Source organism: Elephantulus edwardii, unplaced genomic scaffold (assembly GCF_000299155.1).
Source record: "Elephantulus edwardii isolate Elephantulus edwardi_28Jun2011 unplaced genomic scaffold, EleEdw1.0 scaffold00037, whole genome shotgun sequence".
Lineage (NCBI taxonomy): Eukaryota > Metazoa > Chordata > Mammalia > Macroscelidea > Macroscelididae > Elephantulus > Elephantulus edwardii.
In genome coordinates, this window is record NW_006399787.1 from 13,025,007 (window position 1) to 13,037,152 (window position 12,146).

General features: G+C 39.4%; 1 protein-coding gene across 2 annotated transcripts in view; it reads right to left on the reverse strand.

Moving 5' to 3' along the window:
* The window catches only part of PSEN1 (presenilin 1), a 75,065-nt gene that overhangs the window by 49,097 nt on the left and 13,822 nt on the right, over positions 1–12,146 (reverse strand). For both annotated transcript variants that reach the window (XM_006884706.1, XM_006884707.1), the window contains 2 exons: positions 5,402–5,658; positions 1,525–1,666 (listed from right to left, as the gene is read on the reverse strand). In XM_006884706.1, coding sequence (XP_006884768.1) covers positions 1,525–1,666; positions 5,402–5,658 — 399 coding nt within the window. The remainder of the gene's footprint in view (positions 1–1,524; positions 1,667–5,401; positions 5,659–12,146) is intronic.

Here is a 12,146-nt window from a genome sequence, read left to right on the forward strand (position 1 = left end):
GACTCTGGAGGACATTATGCTGAGTGAAGTATCTCAGTCAAAAAAGAACAAATACTGCATGGTACCACTGTTGTAAAACAGGACTGACCTTGGGGTTGAGGAGAGACTGAGAAAGACGGATATACTGTATACTGCATTGAAACATATGAAGGAGAAAACTGTTTAAAAGGGATATGTGATCAGGTATTTTTGTCATGACAGAAGTCTAGAGCGAAGGCTACATGGTGGAGTGGAACTAGGAGAGGGTTTGTAAAACAATGAAAAAATTTTTCTTTTACTTTTCCAAGAGGGTAGTGTACTAGGGGGAAGGTTTGGGAGGGGAGAAAAGTACAACAATGAATGAATGGAAATCCAAAGTCTCTGCAAATTTTTACTGAAATTAATAATAAATTTAAATAAAACGACAAAATAAAAAAAAAAAACAAAACAAAAAACCCCCCAACAAAATTTACTCATCCATACTTTATTTGTGATATCATGATATACCTTTTCCCATGCTTTTAATTTTAATCTACTTGGGTGTTGTGTGTTTTGTTAGAGTGGGATTGTCTTTTTATCTCATCTGATTTTTTAAAATGTTTTATTGGTTTGCATCTAATCATTCATATACATTGTATTTCATTCATGTATACTGTGTTTTCTAAACTCTTTCATTTACTTCGTGTTTCACTGACATGCATTTTGGGTTTTTTAATGTTTTATTTTGATTGTGATTTTAATGAAAGACTTTTTGTTGTTTTTTTGGTTTAGTTTTTTTTTAAAATTTTATTATTTTTGTGTGTGTGTGTACCGTCAAATCAGATCTGACTGGTACAGGAGGAGATTGTCCCTCCTTCCCCGGCAGAGCATCTGGTGGATTCGAACCGTTCGCCTCTGGGATTGTAGTTGCAGCTCCTTGCCACTAGGCCACCAGAGCTCCCAAGACTTTTTGTTTTATACTACCATTCCTATATCTCATTTGATTTTTGTTGGAGTAGCAAGACCATTTAAATTTAATGTGGTTTTCAGTATGGATAATAGGTTTAAGTGTATGATCTTTCTATAATTCTTTCTTTTACTGTTTTAGTCATTGACTTTGGGTTCATATCACATGTATTTAACTTGTGTTACATCACTTCACATTCACTGTCTTATAATAGTGTACTTCTATTTCTCTCTCAGTTTTGTTGGATTGTTGTCATATATTCTATGTTTATATATGTAATATATCCCACACTATATTTTTATATTCTTTGGTTTAAACAAATATCTTTTGATTAGATTTAAAGAATAAGGAAAAAAATCTTATGTCTTCATCTAATGTACTTATTCACAGTACTCTCCATTGCTTTGTATAAATCTATATTTCCAAGTGATACCTTCTTCCTTCTGAATAATTCCCTTTAATATGTTTTATAAAGGATGGACTAATAAAAAAAAAGAATATAAAACCTTACTATTTATTAATCCAAGGAAGTTACTTGTGATGGGAAAAGACAATAACAGAATGAAACCAGGGTAACGAGAGCTGTGTCTCACGCTCACCTTATAGCACCTGTATTTGTACAGAACCACCAGGAGGATGGTCATGACGACAATGACACTGATCATGATGGTGGCATTCAGAATCGAGTGGAGGGCTCTTTGACCCACAGTCTCGGTGTCTTCTGTGAATGGTGTATAAATTCTAGAAGAAAACAAAACACAATCACAGACAAGGGTTATTGGCTACCTTAGACTACTTGCAACACCAGAGTTTTAACCTGCTTCAACTAACACTTCTTTCTGTTTGTTTTATAGTATAGAGGAGCAGCGGCCCCCTTTTCTGACCTTGCCTTGTGCCGATCCACCTCAACTAACACTTAAGTCACTTTCAAAATTATAATAAAAAAAAAAAATTATAATCAAGAATTTTCTACATAAGAAAATGTTTGTTGTTGTTATGCTCCGTCAAGTCTCTTGCGACTCATAGTGACCCTATGTACAGCCCTAAACCCTGCTTTGTCCTGTGCCACTCGCACTGTCTCCAATACACCCAGCCCAATTACCTCAGTCACTGAATCAATCCACCTCATAGAAGGTCTTCCCTGGCTGCACTGTCCCTCCACCCTCCCAAGCATGATGTCCCTCTCCAAGGACCAGTCCCTCCTTATAACATGCCCAAAGTATGTCAGACGAAGCCTCAGAATCCTAGCCTCCAAGGAGTCGCCCAGTTTAACCCTCTCCAGGATCAATCTGTTGTTTTCTTAGTAGTCCATGGTACACTCAATACTCTTTTCCAGCACCACAACTCAGAGGCATCAATTCTCCTTTTTTCCTCCCTAGTCATTGTCCAACTCTCTGACGCATAACAAGTGATTGTAAAGGCCATGGCCTGTATCAGATGCACCTTAGTCTCCAGAGACACTATTGCTCTTCAGTACTTTGGAGAGGTCCCTAACAGCAGACTTTCCCATTGCAATACGTCTTTTAATTTCCTGGCTCCTGGTGTTGACTGTGGAACCAAGCAAACTAAAGCTGTGAACAATCTCAATCTCTTCACCACCCATCCTGATGCTGCCAATTGGTCCAGTGGTCTTTGCCTTGACATTTGAGTCTCAATCCATATTGAAGGCTGCAATCCTTGACCCTCTGTAGTTATACTAAAAAATAACTGCTTCAAAAACAATCTCTAGAAATATTGAGAACAGACTTCACGTGAGTCAGACACTAGCTCCATCTAGTGGATGCTTTATGTTAAATAATTACCTTGCCAAACGCTGTTTCTCTGCAGCTTATCAGTGACTTTATCAAGAGCCAGATTCTTCTACATAAACTACCTAGTCTTTAAATGGTTGCAGAGGAGGCAATAGTGCTTCTAATTATCTTCTTTCATTTACAAGGTGACTGTGACTAGTGTTGTACTGATATAACATCACATAACTATCTTTGTTTCTTGTTTATATAAGAACACTTGTAGTCTAGGTGTCATTGGTCTCAGCTAAAATAATTCCATTAAAAAAATATTTTATTGTGTCTTCAATGTACATAAGTTTACATGTTGTTGTTTACTGCCATTGAGCCAAGGACGACTCATAGCAACCCGATGAACCAAAGGCTTAAAGCCTTTCTATAACTACCATCGTTTCTCCGACTTCACCGAGTTTCTAGAGGCATGTGGTTTAGGAAGTAGATGCCACTCTTGCTTCCAAATCTATCTTAAACTGGGAGCTCCACCAAACACTGTCCACCATGGGAGTTATTACGGCATTTGACCCCCCAATGACACAAGGTTCAGCATCACAACAAGCCCAGATTACCTCAGTGCAGAAAACTGACTGAGTAGTGTTGCACAACTTATGTCCCACCAAAATAAAATAACACTAGACCCTCGGATCCAATCGACTTTTAAACAAAAGGGATATATACATATATATACACCCCTCCCCAAGTTTTAAGTTTACATGGCATGTCATAACAATTTTTATACAAACTGTTCTGTGACATTCATTACAATTTTTATAATATGCCAGCATTCTCATTCTGGCTGTTTGTGTCCACTGATACAGCTTCCCTGTCCCTCTTTTGTCTTTTCCCTGTTGCCTCTGTATTTGGTATCAAATAGATGATTCCTCAAGGACAATATTATTGATTAATAAGCCAATCTATTATTTGGCTAAAGGTGATCTCCAGGAACAACTTCAATTCCAATTTCAAAGGGTATTTTAGTTTCAGAATTTCTCTACTTTGTCAGTTCCATGTATTTTATAGGACTCTGAATTCTGTACTACATTTTTCCTCCATTCTACAAAGGACCTACTACTGTGTCCCTCGTTAAAATATTCATTGTGGGAGCAAGCACCAACTAGTTCTTACGCTAGAAGAGATCGTGGTTTAGATGGACTGAACTAGTTTCTGCTCTGAGTCTTTGGTTTTCTTTTATTATCTTCTGCTCTAAGAGAGAAGAGACCAGCAACTATATCTTAAAATGGCCGCTTGCAAGCCTTTAAGACCTCAGATACTACTTACCTACTCTAAATAGGACACAGAGCATCATCATTATGAACCTTGTCATGCCAACTGACTGATTTGTCCCATGAGACTAGATTATGTTCCCAAGCTTAAGACATCAATTCTCAATTCCTCACAATTAGGTGAGTCCATGAATCTAAGTACAAATCAACTGAGATATAAGAAGAGGTATTGTGAGGAATTTCTAGGAAAGAAATGAATTTTGCTGAGGTGTGTCCTGTGTCTTTTCATCAACTCTTGCCCCCTTTTCTGGTCTTGGAATAAAGGTTGGGTTCCAGCAGTCATACTTGACCTTAAAATGATACGTAAGACAGAAACCAAAGAGTCATTTATGATTTGACACTGTTCTACCAATCCAGATTAACTACCTTCTCTTTAGGAAAGATATAAATTACATGAGTAACATTTAAATTAGCCATTTTTATTTTCTGTAATAGACATCAGGAACCCATTGTTTAAAGGGAAAATATAGGTAATATATAAATGAATGAGCATGATCATGTTCCAATAAAGCTTTATTTATAAAAACAATTGGTAGGCCAGGCTTGTTGATTTCTGTTCTGTAATCAAACCAAACATGACTTCAGGCTACTGTCTCTAATACTTGTTCTTCATTTACTGGTTTGGCCTATACGCTACAAGGTTTAAATCTTGGCTTTCAGAACACCACATAGTTTTTTGGACATTAAGCTAGGGGCAGAATTAAGAGTAAAATTCTAAATTTAAACGAAAACACTGTTCTCATAGACGTCAGTGAATCTAAACTGCCCTTAAGAGTCCACAGAGTGGCAGCATGCATTAATTTATTCTTCCTTTAAGGATATACTGAATATTTATGATGTGCCTGCCCTGATGAGAAAGTACTCTCCTGTAGCTTATAGTCTGCAAGGAAAATTAGGAATTAAATAACACAAATAAGTTTACTGTTTGCAAATTGGGATACGTGAAAAAGAGCAGGTTGCTATGACAAAGAATACCAGGAAGGATTCATTCTATTTGGAGGATAAGGCAAATTAATTATCTATGAGGACTTAATATTTAATCCAAAATGGGTAAGGGAAGTAATTTACCTAGCAAAATTTCACAAGGAAAGCCCATTCTAGGCAATGGTCTCAGCAACACTGAAGTAGTAAAGATCTCCACTCCATGCTTTATTTACTCAATTCCCAATAAATTTAGGTCTGCCTAGTGATATTTCCCAGGAAAAGTAACTCTGCATCTTTGGTTTTCTCCCCTAATGCATCAAGTAATAAATGATCCCTCACTCTCTTAACTGCTTCTGACCATCAGAGAAGCCAGATCCTTGGGTCCTCAAGCCCTTTAATGCAGAATCTTTCAATGTGATGATGGCATATTATGAAGGAAAGGTATGTTAGCTCTGAGAATAATAAAACAAAATGTTCATACATACAGCTGCCCATCCTTGCGAGTATAAAAGCTGACAGATTTGATGGTAGCCACAACCACCACCATGCAGAGAGTCACTGGAACGAAGAGCATGATGACATGTTTGGCGCCGTATTTCAATGTCAGCTCTTCATCGTCTTCTTCATCTTGCTCCACCACCTGCCGCGTGTGACCCTGGGGCTGTCCATTTGATATCGGCTCTGGGTTGCCATGCCGCCGCCTCTCACTGTGCTCATGACGCTGCCGTTCTCTGGTGTCATTCTAGAAACAAAAAAACCTCTTTCAACATGCCAGGCTCTCTTAAAAATAAAAATATTCTATGTCAAAAGCAGAAACATGTAACAATTAGACCTGGGATTAAATCCAGGTCCGTCATTACCCGAGTTCTAAGAACTTGAGACAAGGGGGAAATCAACTTTCAGAAGTGTAAAGCTGAAATGTCCAGAATGCTACTTCATTCTGTGATGCATCAGTGTCCTCCCCCGACTTGGCCTTGGCTTACCTCCTCTTTCCCTTCCAGTCTCAAGCTGATACAATCCTACTCCTCTTGGGAGGTCTGGCTTAAAGACTAACTTTTGCACGATTTCTGCACGGGCTAGCTCAGTAATCATACTTTTAAAAAATTCATCACGTATTTCCTATCCATGATTTCTGATAGGCAAGGAACTGTTTTATCTTCAACATTAATAACACTTTAAAATTCTCATAATGAAGTACTAGAGATCTCTCTGTATTATTTCTTAGAATTACAGATGATTTACAACTACCTAAAAAGAAATTTCAGTTAAAAAAATTGCTTGTAAGCCTACAAACAATCCCAGTGGCCAGCCTGATCCTTCTCCCTTAGTGTCTAGCACAGAATAAGAGTGAAAAACCAAGAGTAAGAGTGGTAACTTACTGAACGAAGAAATCTGAACCTTTCTTCGCTACTACTTTCCTCAGCTTCATAGTGCAGAAACCATTTCACTACCTTTATCTTTACCTTCACTTCACCTTTTTTCTATTATGCAAGTTGTCTCTTCTCCTATTATAATAAGTTCAGGAACACTGGTATTCCTATTATGAATCAACATGATGAGCGTGAGTTAGGTTTAGATTGTGATTGTTTTTGTGTGCCATTGAGTCGCCTGCAACTTATAGCGACCCTAAGTACAACAGGCCCAAACCCTCCTCTATCCCTTGCCAATCTTACTGTCTCTGACACACCTAACCCCATTACCCCAGTCAATGAATAAATCGATCTCATCAAGGGTCTTCTTTTCCTGTGCTGTCCCTCCACCCTCCCAAGCATGACATCCCTCTCCAAGGACTGATCCCTCCTTGCAACATGTCCAAAGTATGTCAGATGGAGCTTCAGAACCCTTGCCTCCAAGGAGCAGCATGGCTTCACCCTCCCCAGGACAAACCTATTTGTTCTCCTAGCAGTCCATGGTATAGTCAATACTCTTCTCCAACACCACAGCTCAAAGGTATCAACTCTCCTTCTATCATTCCTGGTCCTTGTCCACCTCTCTGATCCATAGCAAGTAATGGCAAAGACCATGGCCTGTATCAGGCACATCTTAGTATCCAGAATGACACTGTTGCTCTTCAGTAGTTTGGAGAGGTCTCTGACAGCAGACTTTCCCAATACAATCCATCTTTTAATTTCCTGTCTGCTGGTGCTAAGAGTGTTGATTGTACAGCCAAGCAAACTAAAGCTATTTACAATCTCACTCTCTTCACCCATCCATCATGACACTGCCAATTGGCCCGGTTGTGAGAATCTTGGTTTTCTTGATGCTGAGCTTCAATCCATATTGAAAGCTGCAGTCCTTGACATTCTGCAGCAAGCACTTCAGGTCCTCCTCAGTTACGGCAAGCAGGGTTGTGTCATCTGCCTACATAGCCTCCTGCTCTTTACTTGAAGTAAATATCAGAAAAATTCATTGCTGTTGAGTTGGAACCAAGTCACAGCTGATTCTCCAGGAGGTTTTCCAAGGCTACAAACTACAAGGGAGACTGTTCATCTTTCTCCCATAGAGTGGATGGTGGATGTGAATCACCAGAATGATTAGCCGCCTTTGGTTTTCAGTACAACTCCCTAGAAACTATTCCCTCTGTAGTAACCAGGAGATGAAAGTAGATTGACAGTAACTGCTGATAGTAAGATATCATTAACTTGACTTATTAGGAAAATCTCTGAGAATACTCCACTCCTGTCCCTCTTTTTTACTACAGGGCATAACTACTACTTTGAGCATTACTACTATTAATTATGTGTGTTTTACATTTCATTCTCACAGTCACCACATTAGCATCCTATGACAAGAGCGAAAACAGTCACAGCTAGTAATAAGTATGGCATTCTGGTGGTCTGATGGGTAGGGAGTTGTGCTGCCAACCTAAAGGCAAGCACTTTGTATCCATCAGCTGTTCTGTCAGTAGTTAACAAGGATGCAAAAGGAGAGGAGAGAAAAAAAACAGTTAAAATGGTGGAGAGAAAGACAATGAAAAAAAAATAAACAAATGACAAAAAGAATAAAGAATGGAGTATGAATGGGCTTCAAACAATAAAAATTAATGGAAAGTAAGAGGCTTCCTGTAAAGACAGCAGGAACAGACGTAAGAGAAAGAGAAGAGTAAGATCTATTCAGAAAACTAGGGAACATTCCTGAGGTATCTCGAGAATCAGTTGTGAAGAATTTTGTATCTTATGCCAAGGTTTTTAGACTTTAATTTGCAGGCAGTAGAGAATAATAAAAACTGCTGAACTGGAGGAAGTCACATACATAGACTATGTCTCATTTTTAAGACATCTGAAAGAATGGTGATGAAAAATAAGAAATGCATGAGAAAGATATTTGAGAAGTGGAAATGACAGAACTTTGTGGCAATGAGATGAGAGTGGTCAAGAAAGAGTCAAGGATGACTCTGATGTTTCTACCACCAGAAATAAAAAGATGGTGGTAGAACGAAATAGGCAACACCAGAAGAGGAACAGGCTGGAGGAGAGGAGAGATGCTTTATGTTTGGGAGATGAGCAAATCTGAAGTTTCAGCATCCAGAGTCTGTAACACATTTCAAACTTGGAAGAAAGAAAAAGTCACTAGTTCATATATCTATGGAAATGAATGAAATTTCAAGGACAAAGCACTGATTGGACACAGGAACAGTCTGAACTTGTTAGTCATTTATGTAGACAATTATAGAAAAATATGGAGATAACCTAAGGGTAACTGTGGAAAAAAACCCCTACACATAATGAACAGATAATGGGAGACAAAAGAGATTATGAGAACGATGGGGGATGGAGGAGAGAAAAACCAAATCAAACCAATAACTATTACATTTTTTGGATGTTGAAGGAGGAACAAATTCATCAACAGTAAGAAAAGATAAGCACTGAGACTGAATTTGGCAATGACAAGGTTCTTATAAAAGCATAATGATGAAGATCAGATCATAAATGATAATGGACTGGGAATGAATGGAAATTAAGACAGGAGAAGCAATGATTCTTTGAAGGAGTCTATTTGAGAAAATGATTATGTGACAATAGGGAAGTAAGCTTCGAAAGGCTATTTTAGAGCTGAGACTGGAATATACTTGTTAGATCAAGGAATGGCGTTGACTGTCAGAGAAGAGGCTGGAGAAACAAAGGAAATAGTGCTGGTGTTTGGGGATAAAAAAGGAAACAGCTCTTTTTTCGTTTCATAAAGGTGATGACTGGGTGTTTATTCTTTTGTATGACATCTGCCTTCCTTACGCCTTGTTATGATATCAGCACAATACCTGTCTAACATGCTAACATGGGGGAAAAAATTAAGAGGGAAACAAAAGAAGAGAAGCTGGCCTTGGAAAGGCTTCACGGCTCCCCCTTCCTCAGTCTGGAAGAAAGAAGTAACTCTCTGACCTAAAAAGAAAATTATAAAGATCCAGCTATGAAGAATGGAAAGGAAAGCATTCCAAAGCCCAAATGCTTTTCAGCAAGGAAAATTATTTTTACTGAACACAAGTGACTAAAGTGACCAAAGTCCAGTACAATCAGAATGGGTGATGGTTATGTGGAAGGCAGGTCTAGGAGACAGGGATACAGTGACAGATAGTGAAGGGCAGAAGAGTTGAAGAAACTCATACTGTTTCCCCTTTGGAAGCAACTAAGTCATCAGACTAACAACGTTCCATCACAGGCCAATGTTTACAGAATGTTTGTGGGTAAAGAGTTGCGCAGCCAACCCTAAGACAGGTGGTTTGAATCCACCAGATGGCGCTTAGGAGAAAGATGGACAACCTCCCATGTGATCTACAGCCTCTGAAAATCTGCCAAAGGTCAGCTATGGGCTGGTTCCAACTGAAACACAATAAATGCTGAGCTACTAGAAGCAAAAACCTAAGTAACAATAGTTTCTTCTTAGCATTTAATTAAAAAGTATTCCCACATTAACTTACTAATTTCAATACCCTGGAAGTGTTAGAACACAAAAATCAATTTGCCAACAACAACAAAAAAATTCAACTTGCCCCAAATGTCACAGCTAGAAAACAGCTGAGGCAGGAATCTATTCATGTCTCTAGATTTAAAAATCTGTGTGACACCACAGCTGTTATATAAGCTGTATCAATAGTTTAACTGGGTTAAGTCTAACATATAAGAATATCAGCTGATGTTCTGCTTTATATGAACATTAAACAATCCACCCCGGCCCCCTACTGCCTCTAAGGTTGACTCTGAATCTCAGCTGTTCCACACAATTGTTCACTTAAGCCCTTCCTCTCCAGGAGTACTAGTCAAAACTTTTTTGAAAAGATGGTCCCCAGGGAAAGGCAAGTTTCTTGGCACTAACACCAGAAGAGACAGAAGATTTAAGATGGCGTAGGTAACTGGTGGAATAAAGGAGGGGTGGGGAAGGGAAAGGGCCTAGTGCCCTGCCTTCAGTTGGCAAGTCAGGAAGTAAGTAACTCCCTGATCTTAAAGAGAGAAAAAAGAAGTAGAGGGTTTTTGGAGGAAAAGAGGAAAATTCTTATGAGTGTTACAACAAAGGCCTCAAGCACAGGAGCAACTGCAACAGGAGGAACTGCAAAACTCCTACACAGGGTCCTAACAAATAGAGAACAGACACTGATGTGTTAAACGTGTTAACAGTTACCCACGCATGGTACAGTGTTTGGTGGAGCTCCCCGATTAAAACAAGCTTGGAAGCAGGAGTGGCATCCACTTCCGAAATGGCTTGCCTCTGGAAACCCTATGAACCTGGAGAAAGGAAGAAAGTTATACAAGTGTCCATGTCTTTTGTTCATAGGGTCGCTATGAGTCGCCTACAACTCGACCGCACTTAACAATAATACATGTTTGACTTTAGAACTGAACTAAGGTAGAAACACAACAGAACCCAGTTTAACTGGGAACTACCTATATTTTAGGGAGTTCTGGTAGTTTACTGGTAAGGAGTTGTACTGTCAACCCAAAACCTCAGTGTTTGAACCTACTTGGAAGAAAGATGTGCAATCTCCTCCCATACCATATGATGAAAATGAAGGGCATCTTGGCTTTTTTCTCTTGCACAACTGACAGTGTAAGAAAGAGAGTTGAGAGACAGAGAGACAGAGAAAACTGGTCCCAAGAAAAAAACAGGCCTTTACTGCATAGCCTGAGTGGGATGCCAAGGGTTCACGAGGAGAGAAAGTCAGAATAGTGTGCCCACAGTTAGGGGCAGTTTCTTTTTATAGAGGTCTTGGGGAGGTCTAGTGAAGATGGTACCTCTTGGAACTTGGGGCCGTTAATTAACTTGGGTCAGGGCTTTCGTGATCAGGCCCAGAGCATTATCATGATTTATTATTTGGTCTGATCTTTGTCCTGGCTGCCCTTGGCACCATCAGGTTTCTCAGGCCTTGGGGTAACTGCTATATTTTCCCTCCAGACAGCCTGTGAAAACCCACAAGGGTCAGCTATAAGTTGGTTCAGATTCAATGTCTATGAGTTAGTTTTATGTAGCTCAGTGATTTTTCACATTGTTGTTGCCGTTATGTGCTGTCAAGTTGCCTGCAACTCATAGTGACCCTATATACAACAGCTCTGAAGCCTGCCCTATCCTGAGCCAATCTTACTGACTCCAACACACCTACACCCACTGTCTCAGTTACTGTATCAATCCATCTCATCCGGGGGTCTTACTCTCTAACCTTTCAAGCATGATATCCTTCTATAAGGACTGATCCTTCCTGGCCATGTGTCCAAAGTATGAGACAGAGCTTCAAAATCCTATCCTGTAAGGAGAAACTTGGTCTCACCCTCTCCAAAACAAGACATGTATTTTCTTGGTGGTTCATAGTATGTTCAAGAATCTTCTCCAGCACCATAACTCAAAGGCATCAATTCTTAGTGTCATCCTTAGTCACTCTCCAGCTCTCTGATGCATACCAAGTAATTGCAAAGCCCATGGTCTGGATAAGGCACTCCTTACTATCCAGATTGACATCATACTCCTTAGTACTCTGGAGAGGTCCTTGAAAGAATATTTTCCAAGTGCAATTCATCTTTTGATTTCCTGACTACTGATGCCAAGAGTATTGACTGGGGAGCCAAGAAAGCTGTAACTGTTAATAATCTCAGTATCTTCTCCGTCTATCATGGTACTGCCAATGCCCAGTGGTGAGAATCTTTGTCTTCTTGATGTTGCGCTTCAATCCATTCTTGACTTCCTTCAGCAAGCGTTTCAGATCCTCCTCAGTTTCAGCAATAAAGGTTGGATCATCTGCATAACATGGTC